Source organism: Sceloporus undulatus, chromosome 1 (assembly GCF_019175285.1).
Source record: "Sceloporus undulatus isolate JIND9_A2432 ecotype Alabama chromosome 1, SceUnd_v1.1, whole genome shotgun sequence".
Lineage (NCBI taxonomy): Eukaryota > Metazoa > Chordata > Lepidosauria > Squamata > Phrynosomatidae > Sceloporus > Sceloporus undulatus.
In genome coordinates, this window is record NC_056522.1 from 367767111 (window position 1) to 367788400 (window position 21290).

The 21290-nt window shown below is 41.1% G+C and overlaps 1 protein-coding gene and 1 pseudogene across 1 annotated transcript in view; both read right to left on the reverse strand.

Annotated features, from left to right (window-relative positions):
* Window positions 1-11365: 11365 nt before the first annotated feature.
* JAG2 (jagged canonical Notch ligand 2) overlaps window positions 11366-21290 on the reverse strand; it is a 57137-nt gene continuing 47212 nt past the window's right edge. Inside the window, exons 21-24 of the mRNA XM_042438625.1 lie at window positions 18365-18613; window positions 16116-16247; window positions 12980-13136; window positions 11366-11984 (exon numbers count right to left, since the gene is read on the reverse strand). Of these exons, the coding sequence (XP_042294559.1) occupies window positions 11512-11984; window positions 12980-13136; window positions 16116-16247; window positions 18365-18613 (1011 nt within the window). The 3' untranslated portion in view covers window positions 11366-11511. The remainder of the gene's footprint in view (window positions 11985-12979; window positions 13137-16115; window positions 16248-18364; window positions 18614-21290) is intronic.
* Window positions 17639-17786, reverse strand: LOC121920058 (annotated as a pseudogene).

Consider the following 21290-nt stretch of genomic DNA (forward strand, 5'->3'; position numbering starts at 1 on the left):
AAATGGTAATACAATTAACAAGTCCTGAATGCCAAGGACAAGAAATGCAAGTGGATAATTGAACACACCTGACAATTGTTAAGTGGTCAAGGCTGAGATGATGAAATCATTAATTGTAGGATGAACCAAGAGAACCAATGAGAATGATGTACACGCCTACTGGTTGGAAACAGACAACAGTGGGTGGTATCTTACATTGACTATAATAATGACTATGAATCCCAATCTATTTTGTGGGTAGTAGTAGTGGGTAGTAGAGTGGGTTGTAGAGTGAGTAGTAGTGAGGAGTATTGGAGTTGTGTTGGATAGTTTTGGAGCTGTATATAGTAGAATAAAGTAGATCTTTTGTATAAGACTACTGAGTTGTCTGGTGTCTTGGGTGAAGCTACAAGAACCAGCTGGATCCTGAAGAAGGGTGAAGACTTCTGTGGAAGCAAGAGTGAGAAGGCTTGGAGAATTTGTCAGGGTCTTCAGCCTATTCTCTGTAACTCTGCTAAGCTTTAACCACTGGCCAAAACTGGTCAGCGCGGTGCACAACCAGGTGGTGAGTTTGAGCCAGAGGTGAAGAGCTACAACTCCCATCATCCCTGACACCAGAAACTAGGACACAGAGCAATGGAGTCAAGCTACCAGAAAAGAGATTCCAACTAACATTAGAAAGAGCTTCCTGTCACCAAGAGCTACTCAACAGTGGAATTTGCTGCTTCAGAGAACGGTGGCGTCTCCTTCTTTGGAGGTTTTAAAGAGAGGCTAGATGGCTATCTTTCAGGAGTGCTTTGATTGTGTCTTCCTGCATGGCAGGAGGTTGGAGTGGATAGCCTTTGTGGTCTCTTCCAACTGTATGATTCTATGGTCACTGACAACAATACATTCAATCAAGCATCATTGGTGGCTGAGGGCTCCCCTGTTAGTGAGGTGGTGAATCTGCTCCAGGATGCAATCTGAATTTCAAAGGAAGATCCTGAACCTTCTCTGGAGATAGGGCTTGGCCTCTTGGGCAGCTCCTTTAAACTTTAGACTGAAACTCAGAATGGATACAATTTAAATAGTTGTGTTAGTCTGTAAAATCAATATGCAAAGAGATGTTCCAGTTTATCACATGGGAGGAATTTTTTCTTAATTTCGAATGAAACGAAAGTGGGGCCAGAATGCAATCATGTGAATTCGCTAGTTCAGCGAATTTACGTGAATTTGAATTGCGTTCGAACTGATTTCCCATTGCCTGAAAATAACTTGCCATTGCCCAAAATTGTGTGTGATAGTCTATCACGCAATAACATTAAACCCCATGATTGCATTTGGATTGCCATTGGATTATACTTCCAATTTCTCTTGTCTGATAAACTCCGTTGTAGCACCCTTGAGATTACCTGAAAGAAGTTGGCAGTGTGAGCTTTGATAGACTTCAGTCTACTTCCAAATGCATGTGAGTAAGTAGACTGAAGTCTATGAAAGCTCATGCTGCCAACTCTTTTCTTTCAGTTAGTCTCAAGGGTGCTTTACATATTCAGAATGGGCATGCTACACAATGAACATGGAGATCTCCAGCTACTCCTATAGAGTGCCTCAGGCATCTAGCAGTAGAAATTTCCTGCAAGAGAGGGAGAAGGTGCTGTTCTGAAGTCCTGGTGACACAGCCGCTAACATTGATAAAGCCAGGAGGTGTTCTCAAGTGGAGAGATAACATTCGTCAGACGTGCTGAAAAACTACTTTGCACCATGTTGCTGCACATAAAAGAGCCCTCACTTCCAAGCCTTTGAATGAATGATATGGAAAAAAGGGATGGAAGAAACACCCCCAAAGTGCAACACCTTACTGTGTAGGACGAGACCTGCTAGGAGACAAAGACCAATGAAGGCCACTACGGGTGCCATGGAAACTAAGCAGATCTGCCACAGAGCCTTGAAGTGTCGCTGAGCTTGCCTACCTAAATTTAGAAACCAGAGGAAAAAGTCTTTCTTTGCAAGGAAAGAAAGCTTTGGCATTTTGTATCCTTTGGTGAAATCCAGAGCACAAGCATTAAGTTGTTGTTATGGAGAAATCAGTTTAAAGAGTGTTCGCAAAAGACCAGAGGAGCTGCAACTAAAGATTTATCTATTTATGAATGAAAATGGTTTTTATTGCACCGTGTATCACTGGATCTCAAGTAAAATCTGTTTTTGTTGTTGCTACTGCTTTCAGGTCAGCTTCAACTCATGGGGGGTGTTCCCACTTGGCAGATAAAACGGATTATATTGGCACGATTCAGATTCGGATTATGTTCCGGGATTAATTCAATTTTTCCCATCATTTCCATTATCAAAAGGGGCAAATTACCTCAATTCATTTAGACCCTGTTTTCGTTCCCATTTATTTTAAATCGCTTTATTTTAAAGCGGATTAACTTGCTTCCCGTTTCCATTTGTGTCCACAAGCTGTCAATCAAGTGCCTAGGCTTCAGACATCACAAGTCTTGGGGTTTTTTTTGGGGGGGGGGCAGCCAATGAAAATTGGCTGCATCCAAGCTCTTCTGTTGTGTCTCCCCAGACTAGAAGGAGGCTTGGCAAATCGGATCAAGGAGGAGAAGGCAGCGGGCTTCATTATTGGGGAGAGAATCTTTGGGGAAGAGAGAAGATAAGGCTTGATCCCCCCTCTCAGATCCCTGGGTGTCCAGGCTCTCCTTTCCCCAAAATTGCTTTGCCTCCCCCATTGCTGTCTGGGGGGGGTGATCAAGCAGGCATGTCCTGCAAAGCCCATCCCATAGTTCCTCTGGAGGGAGCCTCCTTTCCCCAAAATCCCTTTGCCTCCCCCATTGCTCCCTGGGCTGTCTGGGGGCCGATCAAGCAGGCATGTCCTGCAAAGCCCATCTGCAGCTCAGTCAGAGGTAAAAAAAGAAAAAAATAATAGTTTAAAATGGTGTTCAATGGCTCTTCTCACACATCGGTCTATGAATGAGGAGCAGAGGGGAGGTTGCAATCCACCAGGGGAAAGTCTATGCGAATTGAAGAAAATGGTGCTGGCGATGCAGAAAGAGACCAAAGAGGGTGACACCCCCAGGCCAGCCCCTTGAGCACTGCTCCTTCCATCTCCAGGTTCCCGAATCAGACACCCTTTCGTTCCCATTCAGATACAGCGAATTGTACCCCGCTTTCAAAAATAACCTGTGTTATAAACTACTATTATTTTAAACCGAATTATAGGCTGATAATCCGGTTTAAACATTTTAATTCAATTCTGATTCGAAACGCGGTGGGAACGAATGAGGGGTAAGGGAGATTTAATTCAGGCTTCTGTGGGAACGATGCACCTTAAAATCAGATCATGACCCGCTTTATAGGTAAGTGGGAATGACCCCTTGGTGACCCTGTGGATGAGACACCTCCAAGTCTCCCTGTTTGCAGATTTACAGTTTATAAATTTCTCCATGTTCAGAACAGAAACAAGTGAGTGTGGGTTTTTTTTTTTTTTGGAGTGGGGTGGGCTGGGGGTTGGCTGTTGCTTTAAAATTCAGATGCAAGAGAAATAAGAACTGATTGACAGGCCATCTAGATCTAGGGCCTTGTGTGCTTAACATTTCCAGGTTTGGTTTTGAAGTCTTTTTCACTAAACTATATTAATATTCAATTAAGGTGTATTGCCGTTGTGTGCCTTCAAGTCATTGCTGATGTATGGCGAACCTAAGGTGAACCTATCCTGCTCAGAAGAGGTTTGCCATTGCCTTCCCTGAGGCTGAGAGCATATGACTTACCCAAGGTCATCCAGTGGGTTTGATGGCTGAGCTGGTAATCAAACCTTGGGCCCCAGAGTCTTGGTCTAGCACTCAAGTTACTACTCTCTGAAGTCTGAACCAATCTGGTCAAGGAAATTCCATGACAGGTTTTCTTTAGGGTTGCCATAGGTTGCCACCTCCTTTTCCCCCTGGAGGCTCCTCATCTTCAACATGCATATGGCTAGTAGCTACAACATAGCTCTCTCTTGGATTCTCTTCTAGCCAATCCTGATGTAGCTGTGTGTACCAACAGCAACTGCTGCCAGAGTCCCTAATGGACATGCGTGAACAGCAAAACAGAGAATAATGGAAAGCAGATAAGCCTGCCTCTCCAGCTGCACCCAGTACATTAATATATATATATATATATATATATATATATATATATATATATATATAAAATTTTTTTTTGATCTTATAGTTTGGCCATCAAAATATAAGTCATAAGGTAGAGCCCAGTAAAAAGTCATAAGGTAGAGCCCAGTAAAAGAAAAAGTCATCCCTAGATGCAGTTTGGAAGACGCGTCTCAAAAATTCAAAATGTTTTTGTTTACTCATGCAAGACTTGCCTGATCTGGTTGTTTCATAGTGTTGGTTGTGAATACAGCATTTTCTGAAATATGTTAAATTGCTCCTTTTGGGGGTTCTTCCGTGTTATTTTTTGTAGAACCAGAGTTTGACATGACCACAAGGGCCATTCAGAAATTCACAATCAAAGCACCCCCAACAGATAGCCATCCAGCCTCTGCTTAAAAAACCTCCAAAGGAGACTCCATCACATCTCCAAGGAGTATGTTCCACTGTCAAATAGCTCTTAATGTCAGGAAGTTCTTCCCAATGTTGAGAGGTGGAATCCCTTTTCCTATAGTTTGAATCCATTGCTCTGGGTCCTATTCTCTGGCGCAGCAGAAAACAAGCTTATCTCTGGTATCAACTTTTCTCTTAAAGCAGTAATGCCCACGAACACATCTACTTTGCCCTTCAAGGCATACCATACTTTTCAAGTTATCTGGTGTGGTGGATCAGGTTTTATACACACACACACAGACACACACACACACACACACTTGAATTAAGTGTCAGGGACCAGTAACATTTATGCCATTTTGATTGATATAGGCATTGAAGCCAATTCCAGTTTCTGACAACCCTATCAGAAGGAGGTTTGCCACTGCTTTCTTCTCAGACTGAGAAGGCGTTACAGGTACTTGCCAAGTCACCCAGTGAGTTTCCATAGCAGTGGAGACTTGAACCTTGGTCTCCTGGAGTCCTTTTGAGAGCTAGTGTGGCATATTGGTTTGAGCATTGGACTACGATTCTAGGGACTAGTGTTTGATTCCTGCTCGGCCATGAAACCTACTGGGTGACCTTGGGCATGTCACATCCTCTCAGCCTCAGGGGAAGGCAATAGTAAACCTCCTCCAAACAAATCATGTTAGGAAAACCCCATGACAGGGTTGCCTTAGGGTCACAGTAGGTTGGAAATGAAGTCACACAACAAACACATGAGTCCTAATGTACTGCCATATTATCATTGTATTCACATAGGCGCATTATGGACGGGCCTTTAATACGCCCCCGTCACGTGCTAGGGGTTGGCCGAGGACCTAGCGTCTACACCGGCCTCACCCCTAGCACGTGACGAGGGTGTAAAGATGGCGGCGCCCTATACACACGGGCACCGCCATCTTTACATGCTGGATGCGTTGCGTCCGCACGTGTCACCCCGGAAATGACGACGCAAATGCGCCCCTTGTGCTTTGCGGCGTCTCTTCCGGGGCCTCAGAAGGAGCGCGATTTCCGCGCTCCTTCTCAGCAGCGTCCGGGAGCCGCGCCGTTTAAAGGCTGCGGCTCCCGGATGGTGCAAGCGGCGGAGGCAGCAGACCGCCGCAATCTGGCAGTCTGTAACGTGTCATAGTTTCCTTTAAAACTTGCAATGGATCTGCAGCCAGTGGCTCATGAACTGTCATCGGTCCAAGGATCACCACTTTCAGTAGCACTTCAAGAGAAAGAAGCCAAGGTTTCTCAACAAAGTTTTCAGAGGCCACTTATGGATGGATGGACACACACACTTTTCAGTATTTCTGAAAAGAGTGGATTGCACTTACTTTTTAAGATTCTGCAATGATTACTAATTTCATCATGCCAGACTTTCATTTCTTTGAAGAAAAAAATTTGCACCTTCAGCACCTATATTTAATACAGTTAATGGCCACCTAGTATGCATGACTGGCATGTTCACCAGCTATATATTTGTAAGAAAAATGCTGTCTCCAATGGAAAGGGGCCAGTGCTTTATGTAGTAGGCACCTACTCTGTACCTAACTACACTGCTCATTTGGTATCTTTGTTCTTATTGGCAGCTCTCTCCCTCAAGGTTGTTGAGTGACATGCGCTTCTTCCGCTTCCTCTCTACTTGCATGTCTTTCCTCTCTTATGTTCCTGGTCTAGATTCCACGGTAAACTCCTCCTTGCCAGTACTTGCCCGAAAATGCCAACACAGGCAGGTAAAACGTGGCCAGATGCAAACTGTAACTGCAAATATGTTTCATCTCCAGAATATATTCTGGAAAGGAATAGAAATGTTGCAATTTGGTAATGTATAGATTAAGCAGAACAACAGCATAACCCAGCATATCCAAGCAACAGGATACTCTGGTAAAATAAAAGTAAGACTTACTTTATGGTTACAAAGAATCCATCTAACATCCAGAAAAATAGATAGTAAATGTACTTTGGTAGAATAGTCCCTAAAAGCTGACTTTCATGAGTGAATGTATGAGGGGGAAGGCATTTTTAGGCAGAGCCTCATACCTACATCTATCCTGGATCTAAGGGCAGGAAGAAGAGAGAGAAAAAGAGTCATAAACCCAACTCTTAACTTTTAGGAGAGAAGGAGAGGAGATAGGAAGAGACTTCTTTTAAATCACTCCGACCAAGGGAGCATAGAGATAAACAAGAGAGGCAAACATGAAAAAATTACCATAGAGACAAGCATTAATGCAATCTCTACTTCCAACAAGAAATAGGCCAGTCTGAAAATTGTGTAGATTGTGAACCCTGCTACTGTGTCAACCAGGGTGGACATCTGTTGGCCCACTAGAAGGTGTTGAAGTGCAATTCCCTTTAGCGCTAGCCACTACTATTAATAGTGATTACTGGAACATGCATAACAACATCTGGGGGGACTTATTTAAACAGTGTTGGCAGTAGAGGTGGGGAGCATGCGGCCTTCCAGCCGCTGTTGTACTGCAAATCCTGCCAGCCCTTATCAGCATAGCCAAGGGTCATATAGCCTCAAGTCTGACATGGGGTGAGCCACATGTTTCCTGTCCTAATCCCATGAATATTAACTGTTCAGCAGGGCAACTATTTCCTATCTTCTTAGACAAGGCTTCCATCCAGCTCTAAGGAGTCCATGGTGGCACAATGGTTAAATGCCAGTACTGCAGTCACAAGGTTGTGAGTTCGATTCCAGGGATTCCAAGGTCCACTCAGCCCAGCATCCTTCCAAGATTGCTAAAATGAGTACCCGGCTTGTTGGGTGCAATTACCTTACACATTGTAAACCGCTTAGTGAGTGCTTAAGTGCACTGATAGGCAGTATAGAAATGTACTTGCTATTGCTATTCCCCTTCAGGATTGTGTTTTGGAGGCAAAAGAGCTGTTGGTATAGTTTGCAGCTGACCACTTGTTTTATTCCCCCGTCTTGGCATTTAAGGCACCAAAAGTAATATTATGATGCATTCTAGCCCAGGAATTAAAGGGGCAAAAAAGGTATGCAGACAGACAAATTCAGTTCTCACCATCCATCATCACTAGGTAAAATTGTTGCGAGTTGTAATCCAACAGCACCTGAAGGACTCATGTTTCTCATCCGTGGGTCAGGGTATTAGGAGACAAGTATCTAGGCCCGCAGAAGTTGGACAGAACCACCCAAGGTATTTGTGGAAAAGGAATTCAGGAAGTTATACATCTATGAACCTACACTGGATTAGATTTTTCAGGCTTTCAGCAGACCTTTAGCACATGCCACTATAGTCTACTGAATGGGAATGGCAGGAATTGAACTTGGGACCTTTTATAAATGTACATCTGCAACAAGCATCTTCATGGCCCTGAATTTCCATTACTGGGATGCTACAAGAAAAATGGGCTAATTTACAAATTGCTTGTAGACTCACTATGACTTAGCATTGTGGGAAACGAAGGCTAAAATGGATGGAGATATGGGCTGTCCAAGTAGGGCTCTGATAAACTGTTCCATGTCAAGTATTTCAAAGGGGTGGTAGATTGGACTAAAATAAAATACAAAACCAAACCAATTCAGTCCAAGATATTAACAAACACAGGCACTCATTAGCTAAGAAATGAAAAATTTGTCAACAGGGGCCAAATATGGAAAGCATAGGTACGTCTAACCTCATTCCAGAGGATGGGCAACTGTGTCTTGTCAAGGAAGAATTTGACAGAAATCATGGATTGCCAAAAAGAGAAATTCAGACTGAGCTCTTGCTAGAAATTAAAATGACCAAACTGAAGCTGTCATACTTTGGCCATATCAACAGAAGACGTGGCTTATTAGCAAAGATGATAGTGCTTGGTAAAGTGGGAAGCAGTAGGAAAAGTGGAAAATCCACATTACAGGTGGATTGATCGATCAAGGGAGTCACAGCTCTGAGTTTCCAAGACCTGAGGAGGACAGTTAAGAGGCTGTCTTGGAGGTCTCTCAGGGGTCATTCAGACGTTGTCATTTTAAAAAAACCCAGGGAAAAACCTGATATTGATTATCCTGGATTAACTGGGGTTTTTGGAAGCCCGCCCCCAAACTTAATTGGATATATTTGGGATGCATGTGAACATTGGAGATTCAACCCAAATTTATCCTGGATTATTTTCACTGTCAGCCACAGGGCTGCCACAAATCAAAGCCAACTTGGTGGCAATTAAAAACAACCAATGCTTCCTATCAATCCTAGGCAATGGTGCAGGGCTGCAGGCCAGAATCTGCAGAGCGCCACAATTGTTCACCTCTGCATTAAAAAAATCTTCTTAATAAAGCAGAGAAACTTCCCAAGATAATTTTTTTTGCTTCAAGGACTTGCTCATTCTTAATCTCAGGAGAGTTAATTAATCTGTTGATGAAACAAACAGAGGGAACAGCAAATGGCAAAGAGAACCACAGGCTAAGATGACGATACTGGAACATAGGGACCTTGAGAGAGAGATTGGCTGTCAAAAGAAACACAGTATGATCAGATTAGCAAATGTAAATTAGAGTGCCCTCTTCACCCTGAACTGGGAGATGAAAACACATTTTTGCCACACTTCCTAGACTGAAAAGAATCTACATGTGGTCACAGAGGGCTAATCTGATTTACACATTTTGAAGCAACAATGCCGGTGTTTGGGGCTAGGGGCTTGAACTGAGGCCCCATTAGTATTGCCAGCTAAACCTCTAGTCCTACACCAAATCTGAATTACTAGAAGGGCCAAGAAGCTAGGGATGAGAGAAGGCACTTTAAAAGCAGAGAGTTTCAAAAGGTTGTAGATAAAGCAGGAAACCATTTTATTAGAATTTGGAAGACAGAAACATTGCAATACAGAAAAAAAAAACCCAAAGCAAAAAACAAACAAAAACAAAAACAGAAACAAAAACAAAATAGTAAAACCCTTACAAGGGCAACAGAAATTTAAGAAAACCCTTCTAACTGGAACAGGACACAGTATCTGTAAGGGGCAGGGGAAGAGATCTTAGTTCCCCAAACATTCTGGACATTTTAAGTATAGAACACGGTAAGAGGGGAAGAAAAAAAGTTTCAACGGCCAACATTGTTATAAAATGCTTTAATAAATAGTTTTCTTCCGAAAGCTATAGAAGAACATTGTCAAACAAAAGGTACTGCACAGAAGATCCTGCAAAGCAATTCCTGCATTCATGTATAAAATAAAAGTGGTTTCAAAAATATTCTGGGATACATCGAGTGGCCAAAATGTTGAGAGAGAAATGTTGATTTTCTTTGCAATGATAGGATAGCGAAGTAATGTAGGATTAGATTTTCCTAATAATTAAAATAAAGATATAGCTCATTTCTTTAATAATAAAGCTTTTCTTTCTTTTAAAAAAACAGCAACAACCACCCCACAAATAATGCACAAGCCTTCCGTTATGAATAACCATTTCTCGTCATGAGGTATTCCATCTTCTGAGATGGAACCAGATGTTCTGACAGATGTGGCACTGACTTCCAACTGGTTCTCCCCACTAGCATCAATGGATGCAATCTGCCTGGCATGATGTTGCTATGCTATGAGTATACCCACCCCCACAAGTAGCAGCCAATGAAGTGGAGCAGAGGTAGAAGAACTCAATGTGGTGGCACCATCATGCCAAGCATTCTGAGTCACTTGTAGTTACTAGAGGGAAGGAAGGAAGTGACCAAGAGCTGTTTTTTCCTGCTATAATGCCTAGTTCCAGTCTGAGTTTGCCCACCTATTCCCCTCTCAAAGAGGCAAATTAGCGTTAACAGAAACAAGAAATGAGAAAAAAATTGTTCCCTTCATTAGGCCTGTATTTAAAAAAATGCAAAAAAAGCAATACCACATGTAATAGACATTCACAAAAGAAAAAAAATATTGCCTTGATATTTTTATACTGTACAGTATACTTACTTTCTGCATTTTTGAGATGTAAGGAAACAGTCTGGATCTATTTACATGTGAAATGGTTGCGATACATTGAAAAAGTACAAAAATGTGACCAACAGATTCCCAACATTGATTGCATTAACATCATTTTCTAATATGGACATAATACCAAAATAAGTTTTTATGTATCATTTTTTTAGAAACTGCCATAAAACTTCCCTTTCTGAGACATAAATTAAAAAGGAATGACGTTTAAAAAGACCAAAAATATTTTAAGTTATTAACTCAAATATACAGAAGTGATTCATTTAAATATGTACATATTTACAAAAAAAAAATGCACTTGCACAATCTGAAAATAAACCAAGTCAGCCTGAGGATACAAAGTATATCCTGTTATGGTAAACTTAGATGGGAATGGCAGTCTTTGACAGTTGCTATAGAAAAAGAAAGCTGAAATTTCAAGGCACTTGACTTGTGTGTCAATACTGCAATCCTAAATTAAATTCAAACAAATTGACATATTCAAATTAAAAAAGGCCACTTTTTCCAACCACAGTTTGAGAGATCTCTATAGATTTTCTTTCTTTCTTAAAAGGCAAATTTTTCAGAGAGGAAAAACTTGCAGAAGTTAAGTGCAGGGAGCGGCTTGTAGTAATGATTCAAAAGAACAGTTCATGAGGAGTATTTTTCTTTCTACTTCACGTTCAGGAACTTCCTCAACCAGGAGGTTTTAAAGCCACTGTTGTTAACAGGTAAAAAGAAACCCATTTGGTAAACAGTGTAGAGTCTTGAGTGATAAACTTTATGAAATAATTGAAAATACAAACTTCCCTCCTCTGCCACACAGCAAGTGTATTCTACGTAAAATTTACAAAAATAGCAACTATCAAAGATTACTCTATCATCTGACAGTCATTGAATAATTTATACAAGGCTAAAAGAAACAAAATAAAATTTTTATTTTCTTATTTTAGATTTTTTTTATTCAAAATAAAGTAACTATGAACATTTTGACTCCAGACAATTAAGTCCTTGATGCAGACAGAGTGGAGATGCCAATTTCTCCAACACTATTCAACGCAGACAGTGTGGCCATGGTCCAAACACCGACTTAGTCTCTTCCGCCCTCAAGATTTGTTGTGTTCACATTTTTTACAGATCTGTTGTCCATTTTGGTTGTCTGAAGAGATTTCTTAATAGGACTACTCTCTAGAGAGTCCACTGCCTTTGTTGACAAAGGCTTTGAGAGTTTGTGAGAGAGGAATTTGTCCACTTCCATGACCTCTCTCTCCTCTTCTTCTTCCTCCTCCTCATATTCAATATACTCCTCTACCCCATCGTAAGTTCTTTTTTGAGGAGATATAAATTTTTTATGTTCGTAATGAATGCCTTTTTGACTGTAAGGTCTCTCTATAGGATTCCATATGGGATTTAGAGGCGCCCACTGATTATTTGCAGCCTCTTCCCTGGGTGGACGGTTTCTCTCTCGCTCTTTTCTTCTCTTTCGCGTCCACCACACACAGATGATTATACAGGTTACCCATATAATACTAAAAACTGCGCAGAGGATCGGAACCAGGTAATCTAGAAAAGAAGTCAAAAACACAGTTCAGTGAGCAAACAGTTAACAAAGGCAGAACAGAGGCACTTGTAACTAAATCATCAAAAGGCAAACTAAATAACACTTGTAGCAGAACAATATGAACATTAACTATTGTTCAACCAAGCCTACTAAATGCCTTCTAAATGTTGGTCCTCTAAGCATGTTGAACAAGGAAAGTAGGAAAACAGCAAAATGAAGCCCATCTGAAAAATACTTTATTCCCAATGTGATTTGAAATCCATATTGCTTCAAAGGGTCTGCACCCCTTGCAAATCTATGGATACAATCTGCTCCAGCAAATCAATGTATAAATGCAATAATATGAAAGAGCAAAGTTGGTCAACACAAAGAAATCCTGGATTGTAAAACCATATAAACATACAAACAAAAAAGGAAATGGGAAGCTGGTATCAACTTTGGCATTTGAAACACTAGGCAGCCACACTAGACTCAACTAGCATACACTGAGGTATTTCCTTTGAACCACACTATCCTTGTTCCAGGAAGAGAGACTGAAATTTTATCTTGGCATTACTCCTTCCAGGAACAGGAGCTAAACAGAATAAGACATATCATGATTTTTACTGGGCCTTTGCTGCCTCCATGCACACTACAGCCAGTGAATTTGAAGTAGAAAACCAGCTTTGGCTGGAAAGGGGAAAAAAAACTTCATAAGCTGTCCCCTATCTGCACTATACATTTTTTTCATCTGATGATGACTCTCATCTCAGGTACTTGCACCTTTCCCTTATTAATTTAGAAACACTATTTTTGCAAGACAAAATTGTGGAAAGTGAAGGAACAAAGTCGTTCTCTCCAATGATCTACTTCTAAGTTGCAGCTTCACTGTATATTTTAAAGAAATGAAATCCCAAAGACATCCTACAAAGGAATTGTGGAACTATGTGCAACTCTATTTTGAGGCAGGCTGATAAAGAGCTGTTCAGGTGTGTGTGCACATACACATACACAGTACCTGAAGGAGGATTCCCAACGACTATGGTTTCTATTTTGACTTCAGTTACTGCCAGCATAACCGTGCTATTTTGTCGCTTTGTAATGGCATTTACGATAGTATTGGCGGCATTCTGTATGAGGCTGTTATCGGTCTCATCTTGATGTGAAATGAAAGACTGGAAAAAGAAGACAGAAAAGAAAACTTTAAAACAAAATACTTCTTTTCCTGCATTAACCATGTCTTCTTATAGAGATGACTATGGTGACTTACAGACTGCCAAAATAAAGCTGCTTCGGGTCTCTTTGGAGGTATGCTATTTAAATGATGCATGGGTCCTAAGAGCCCGGAGGTTGCGCCAAAGCCACACTCCATTCCTAAGCACTGGAGTGCAGCTTTGGTGCAGCTTCTGGATTCTTAGGGTGCATGCATCATTTAAATAGCATACCTCCAAAGAGACCCGAAGCAGCTTTATTTTGGCAGTCTGTAACAGGCCTATATTAATGTTAGTATCCTGCCATTAGAGTTCAGGCAAATGTACGGTAAGTTACACATGGCAAACTTCCACATTATTTACACAACCGAGCTAAACTTAGTAATCGTTTGGAGTCTTTTGAGATATTATCTGGCCAGGCATTTACACTAATGATATAATCTGTTATATATAACTGCGTACTCCCCTCCGTTTGCATCACAGCCGACAGCATTCTTCAGTTGTACTAGTAAAGTAAAAGATAGCTTAGCTAAGAATATCTGGCCAATAACTGCGCCAAAAGCTGTGAGAGCCTCCCCGCTGGCCTTAACAACTGGGTGACAGTGAGCAGGATTTGGACCTTAGGAAGCCCTCATCTCTAAACTCGCTTCCTAGCTTCCAAGCTGAACTCATCTTACCTTTCCGGCGAAGGCTATCCAAGATATTTTGCAAAGCTGTGTGTGTTCACTAACCCATTCTTAACATGAGCAACAGCGGTGGGGCCAATCTCCCAGGATGCCTCACCAACTTTGCAAAAAGAATCTCTTGGTTTTCAGAGCAGGGTTTACTTGTGAGGAACTGTTTACTTCCTGGACAGTTTAGAGTGTAAGTAGAAACTGAACTTAGAGGATAGCCTCTTTAGCTTGGGCACAGGTACCCTATGGCAACATTATAGGATTCCTTTGCTCTTATCTATGAACAGCCAAAGGATGATACTGATAAGAAGTTCATTTTATTTACCTGACAATCCGATTTTTTCCCCATATAGTGAAAGCATATCACTTGCTTCCAAACCACCAAGGACATTCAAAGAGGAAAGGTCATCATCAAATTTCTTGATGTCTTGTTTAAAAATTAGTCATAGTGGGCTCCAAATTTAGACTGCAGCAATGCCACCAGGTAAGAAATTAATGAAGCTCTTATAATGCATGATTTCACCATAATATAAATTGCTGGCTCTCTCTCTAAATTGCTGGGGAGGTAGGAATACAGGAATCTGTGTCTTTCCCTACTTTGCTGTCGTTTTTTTCATAAGAAGGGTTAAATACTTCTTCCCTCAGCTCTACTACTCTAATCAAAACTGGAGGATCCCTGCAGGTAGTTTAAATCATTTTCATAACAATTCTCTGGGGAGGAGGGGGAAATCAGGTAATGCATGTCCCAAAGTCAGTCAGCTTCAGCTATAAGACTTTTCCACTTTCAGTAGAACAAGGATATGGAAGGAAATAGTAAAGTTTTTCTATAGCATTAAAGTTTTATTTTGAGAGAAAGGAGAAAAAAACAAATGCCTCTGTTATCTACCATGGAACCTGATAAAGGTTTTAAAATGTGTTAATTTTCTTTTTCTGAACTACAGACATATAATTCAGCTAACATCCACAGCCAGCTGAACCATTTCAAGGCAGGCAGAGACATATATTCTAAATTATCTTCCCCATCACTCTTTCATCTTCTGAACTCAAGCTACTTCCCATTGAATTAAACCCAACTTTTCCGCAGATTTTCCCTGAACTATTCCACTCTTCTGTAATTGTTACATTAACACTGAGCTTCCAGCTGAAGTCCTTTTTCCACCTAAGGATGGGCTCAAGTCTATTCTGGCTTAGTCTCATGCAGAACTTGCAAAAGCTAGACTAAAGCTCCCCAAATCCCACTTTTAGCCCTGCTGTCTGGGGACTACCTAGGGTATTCACTGCTTTCTGCCTAAGAAGGGGGCTGCAATCAATGTACTAGGTAGAGGATATTTGAGGTTTCAAGAGGAGTGTATTCTCAAATGAAGAACCAAACTATATTCCACTGTTTTCACTGCCTTTCTAATTTCTGGTGGGTTGTAACCATTGGGGGCATGGCCTAGTGCAGCGGCTCTCAACCTATTCTAATCCCCAGATCCCTAGGAAATGTTTGATTAATGTTTGCACCCCCTACAAAAGTAATACCACATGTGAAAATGAAGAAGTCTATATTCTAATTTTTGAACCACAAACTGAACTACATATGATACTGTGAGTGAACAAATTGAATTTTAAAAAAGGAGGCTTTTAATTACGTGCATAAAATGCAAATCTAAATTGAGCAATTAGATTCTAATTTATTAAAAAAAATGAGTGATGACTTGGGACTCATCACTAAAGAACACAAGCCACTCTTTGTTGCACCCCCTGAAATTCCATCTTACCCTCCCCTCCCAAAAAGGGGTCCAGGCACCCCAGGTTGGAAACCCCTGGCCTAGTGAGTCTAATTTGTTTGCAGACCTCATACCAAGTAAAAACAATAAGATTACATTACTCTGATACTCTCATGCACATAAAATTAGTTTCATCAGTTTACCTGATGAAACTTATTTATTTATTTAATTTAGTTTTTACAGCTTGGAGATATTTTGATTGAACTAATATGGGCATTGGAATTTGTTAACACAGCCATGCTTGCATTTGGAGGGTTCTGGTAGTGGTGATCCTAAAAACTCTGGGATGACCTTTTCCTACTTAACATCATGATAATTTCTTAGCCAGGTTCATCTGACAATCAACAATGCCATCACCTACATCCCCCTGATTATGAGCTGTCGAGCCAAGCCATTGGTACCTTTTACACTGGTTTCAACTGGCAGGTTCATGAGCTTGCAACAATCAAGACGAATACAGTCAAAGCATTTATCTACTTAGAAGAGAAATTAATACTCACAACAGCAACTTCCACAGCATTTTCTATGGAGTAGGATAGATCACACAACACTAACAACATCTTCTCACTAGCAACAGATCTAGTGGCTGGTAAGTATCTGATTTCAGAGCAAATATTATCAACAGTAGTGCCCTGTGAGAAAGAAGATGAAGTTTCAAATTAAAAAAATAATAAAAAGTACACAATTTCAGAAAAATATATATATTATAGTTAACATTTAACATACAGTGGGGGAAAGGATCTCCGCTAAGTGGCTTAATGCATGATGCACAAAATAAATAAGGGACACTGGACATCAGAAATGTTATTCTAATACTGAACTATCCCATTGGTTTGGTTTGTTTTCCTTTGGACCAAGGTAGATATATTGGAAGATCTGTAGACTAGGAGCTGAAATCCATGACATTTTCACAAGATAGATCAAAGGCATGTAAATGAAGGCCTGAAAGAGGGAGTGGAGAACAGCTGATTCCAAAGATCATGAAAAGAATTCCACTCCATCCAAAACAGAATCTGTACATGCATGTCTTCAAGGGCTGTGTGTGTCACAACTATTTTATGTTATAAATTCACAAATATCACAGCCAATTCAAATTACTACTTGCTGAGCAATCAAATGTGAAGTGATATGCCCTCTCTACCTAATCTGGCCATATGCACAGCTTCCAACAGCAGAAGAGCTTCCAAATGCTATCTTTTTGCACTTCCTGTTTCTTGAAGGGGCATTCACCACAGGGCCACCAATGAGTCTGTTATAAGGTAGAAATTAGCAATGCAAGTTTTCAGCCTAACACAGTTGGCCCTTGCTATCTGCTGGGGTTTGGTTCCAGGACCCCGCATGAATACCAAAACCTGGGGATGCTCAAATCCAATTAACTACAGTGGCATAGTAAAATGGTAACCCTTATATAAAATGGCAAAATCAAGGTTTGCTTTTTGGAATTTATCCTTTTTTTTAATATTATCAAGACATGGATGGTTGAATCCATGGATAAAGAATCTGTGTATCCTGAGGCCTGAATGTACAAATCTTAGAAAGCATATATAAGAACACCCCTTAAATACATGTACTGGGATGGTAGACTACTTGGCAGACTAGATCCTAGCTTAACAATGCACAGTCACAAATCTAGTCCTACATATACCAAAGAATGAAGTGGCAACTTTGAACAGAAAAAAAAATGAAAACCTTCTGGGACAGAAATTGGAAATGTAGCCCGTGGGCCCACCTATCTATTATTCTATGTAAACATTTGTAGTGAAATCCAACTCGTCTTCTTTTCACACATAAAATGCTGAGCCTCAAGATAATGAACAATTCACCTGATCTTTAGTTCTTAAGAAAAGGCCTTCTGGTGGTTCTTTTAACATTACAAAGTTTATTTAAAGGCTGATGTTTGAGGCCACACCAAAAATAAAGAAACTCTGCACTCTACTCCTTTCCTCACAGTGGTTTTATTAATTTTCATGCTCTTCCACCAAATGCTTATTTAAAAAAAAAAAAAACTATTGGCATCATAAATAATGAGTGGAAAACTAAGACTAACAATTTTGCAGTCAAGTTTCCCGCATTTGGGGAAATCACAGGGTCAGCACACCCAGAGTGCAATGGATGCTCATCCTGGGAAAACCAGCTTTGTGATCATGGTGTCTCCCCTGCCAGGTAAGCCTTGGAAGCCCCCAGCCCCCAGAAGAAATCTCCAAAGCCTTCAGAATCCCACAGTTAAGGGGGGGAGAGATGAATTTTCAGCCTCCAAATTATCATAAAACCATGACAGTCCTGGTCCCTGCTCCCCACAATCCTGGAAAAACTGAGAACTGGCTACTTTTAGGACTGGATGTGATGCCTTTTAACTTCCAGTCATCTTTACGCTGCTGATGAATAAGACATACTGGGGTGGGTGGGATGGTTCCTACCCCTGTTACAGTTGTCCATCCCTGCTCTAGCACTAAGGAAGTGCTTGTTCCTAAGACAGCACCAATAGCAAACATATACTGCAGATATACACTATCTATTTTTGCTCAAGAATGTGCCTGTAAAAACATTTTAACAATAATATTTGACTAAATTATACAGCCCGTTGTGGAGTTTATGCAAAAGAATTAAATGTACTTCAGTGAAGTTTAAAAAAGCTTCATTACAATAAAACTGATTAACAAGCTTGCATTCTGCAAGCAAAATGCTTAGTTCCAGAACAATATACTGTGTGAAACTTTACATAGGTGTTAAATAAACTCAAGAGTCTCACCTGAGGTACTTTCTCCCTGTTAAAAATCAGAGTAATTCTTGCACAGCTGTTGTCCAAGTGGTTCGAATTGGGTTGACACTTGATATTGGCAGATAGAGGTTCCAATTCACTGCATTCACCCCAGTCATCACAAGATGGCTGGAAACATTTGATATAAATGTTTTCTTGGCATTCCTGACCTCTGGGACATTGGTAGCCAGCGTGGTTCGCGTGTTTGGTAAACAGACAGGGTTTTCTCCCGCACCACACCTAGAATTAACATAGATATTTTCCTTTTTGGGTACGGCAACTTGCCTTCATGCAATGAAAACTGTACTAAACAACCTATTTTTGTACACCAATAGCATTTCTTATGCAGTCTCTGGCTCCAAAGAGATCAAGGTAGTTGTTTGGGGCAGAGATGGCAAAGAGATACTGTTGGACTGCCAATCCCATCATCCCACAACACTACTCATGCTGGCTATTCATGAGAGGAGTTGCACTCCGGAAGGCTGTTTCCCAGCAGTACAAAGCAGACAGGACTCAAACTGAAACATAATTCTTTATACAACTGGGATGTGTCCAACAGCATGCCTCCCTATGGAGGCACCCTCTAGTTCTTTCTTTATATATTCTTTTATAAAAAGCACCTGCTGACTCCTTTACATGTTCCCTGTAGCTGGTTGCTGGAGCACCAGATCTGAACAGAGGGAAATCCAGCTTCCACTCAGACTTTAAAAGGAATTTAGAAACTACTAACTGTCGCCTCAGGATTACTCTGGCATTGTTGTAAAATTTGCCAATCCAATCACCAAAGGACAGATTGCTTATCTGTGACTGGTGTTCTTTGCATGGTCATCTGTGAATTCACAAATATAGGCTTGCGTCTGTACAGTTCAACTATTCAGAACCATCTGGAAAGCTGAAACTTTACATGGCATCTCCACCCCTCCCCTCTCTAACATGTATGCTCCAACATCGCTCCCTCAGTTTTACTCAGCTGACACAGAGCTAGAAGCAAGAATCTATGGGATGTGCTGGTGAAAGAAGGAAGGGTGGGTTGTGTGAATGCACAAGTGACCACTTGAAGAACATCAGCCACAGATAAGCATCCTTTCTTTCTTTGCTGTGGTCTCTGCATCATACATATGGGTAATGATTAGGAAGCAATCCACCTAGGGGAGAGGGAAGCACATCACGAGGACACTGAAGAAAGGTCTGCTTTCCGAAACGCTGCATTTGAACATGCTCTAACTCCTAATCTGTAATGTCAAATAAATGTAGAGGATTGCACCCAGGTGGCAGCCCTGCAGAGCTCCTCAAGTGGAAAATTGTGAATTATATATTGTGCAATCAAGCAAGTTGATATCAATAAAGATGGCACGTGATGAAGAAGTGTTCCATTTACATTCACAGAACTTCCATGTTGTTGGTTTCTTGGCCCCTTTCAAGATGTTCAGGATTCTCTCTAGGGCTACTGAAGGTTGATTTTCCACACCATGAGCTCAAATTTGTTCACCTCCATGTAGAGGACTAACCTTCCACTTTTGGAGATTATGTTGTTCCACATGGAAAATCTGTAGCATCTGTGAGATGGTTGGGTCAGTAGAGGTAGCTAGACTTGCCTGGGCCACCAAAAGGTTGGAGAATGCAATTGCTGTGGTTTCATTTGATCTTGGAGACTACCCTCATCAGAAAGGGAAAGGGGGGACAAGCAGGGACAGGGACATCCCTCCAATTCTCCTATACTGCTAAACTGTGGACACTATACATTCTGAGGTGTTGTGAACAGTTCCATTAGTGTCATGGTCCACATGCAAAACAGCCTGGCTAAAACCTGCAAGTGTAAAGTCCACTTGTGGGTTCCTTCTGTTGAACGATTGAAATAATTTATCCAAGAATGGTTCTAGATGAATGCCCACTAATCAAATGTGGTTCTGGATGTTCCAGTGCTACAGCTGCAAGGCCAGCAATGCCAGGATGTGAGATCGAGTGCCACCTTCTTTGTTGATGTACCACATTCACTGTGTTTTCTGTGGCTATCTGAAGTATATGACCATGGAGAAGTGGAAGGAAAGCCTTGCATGAGTAGAGAACTGCCAATAGTGCTAAGCCATTGATGTGAAGACCCCTGTGGCATTTGAATTAAGTCCCACAAATCTGGTATTCATGACAGAAACCCCCTACCATCCTGTGGAGGAGGTGTCCAACATGCATGTGATGCTTGCTTTACGTGGTGAAAAGGGCACCCCTTGTCTGAGAATGGCTGTTGGCTGTAATCCTTTGCCACTCTTGAGAGATGGGGAAGAACCTTGTCTCAGAAACTTGAACTGACATCCAGTAGTACGGAGGAGAGTTTGGTATCATCCTGTGTGATGAAGTAGTCAAAGCTGACACTTTCCATCAAATCCCTGGTGGCAGTAATATTTGTGCTTTGAAGGGGAGGATGGTGTTTTCTTGGTTGCTCTTGATGTTTCCTAGAACTGTGGGTAGAATGATCCCTTGTTCTATATTGGAAAGGCTTCAGCCAGTGACAATACAGCCTACATGTTATATGGGACTTTTCTGCAATTTTCTTGATGGTATTAGCCTCTTTGATGGGCAGAATCTAATTTCTTGTCAGTTTTTGCAACTAAACAGTCCATGTCAAATGGCATATCTTCTATTTTGTTTTTGCCTCCTCTCTAAGAGAAACAGAGAAGTTCTAGAATGTCTCAGTGAGAACTATCACTGTGGTAAACAAAATAGAGCTGAGGGAGAGATGAAGTATGCTTGTTAGAGAGGAGGAACGGAGCTATGCCAAAAGTTTTGGCTTTCCAGAAGGGTTTGAAAGGTGACTCTGCACAGGCGCAAAGCCATATGTGTGATGCACAGAGACCATGACGAAGAACAATTTGGCCACTGAACTCAACCATCAGTACAACAGCAAAAGCCAAACGACACACAC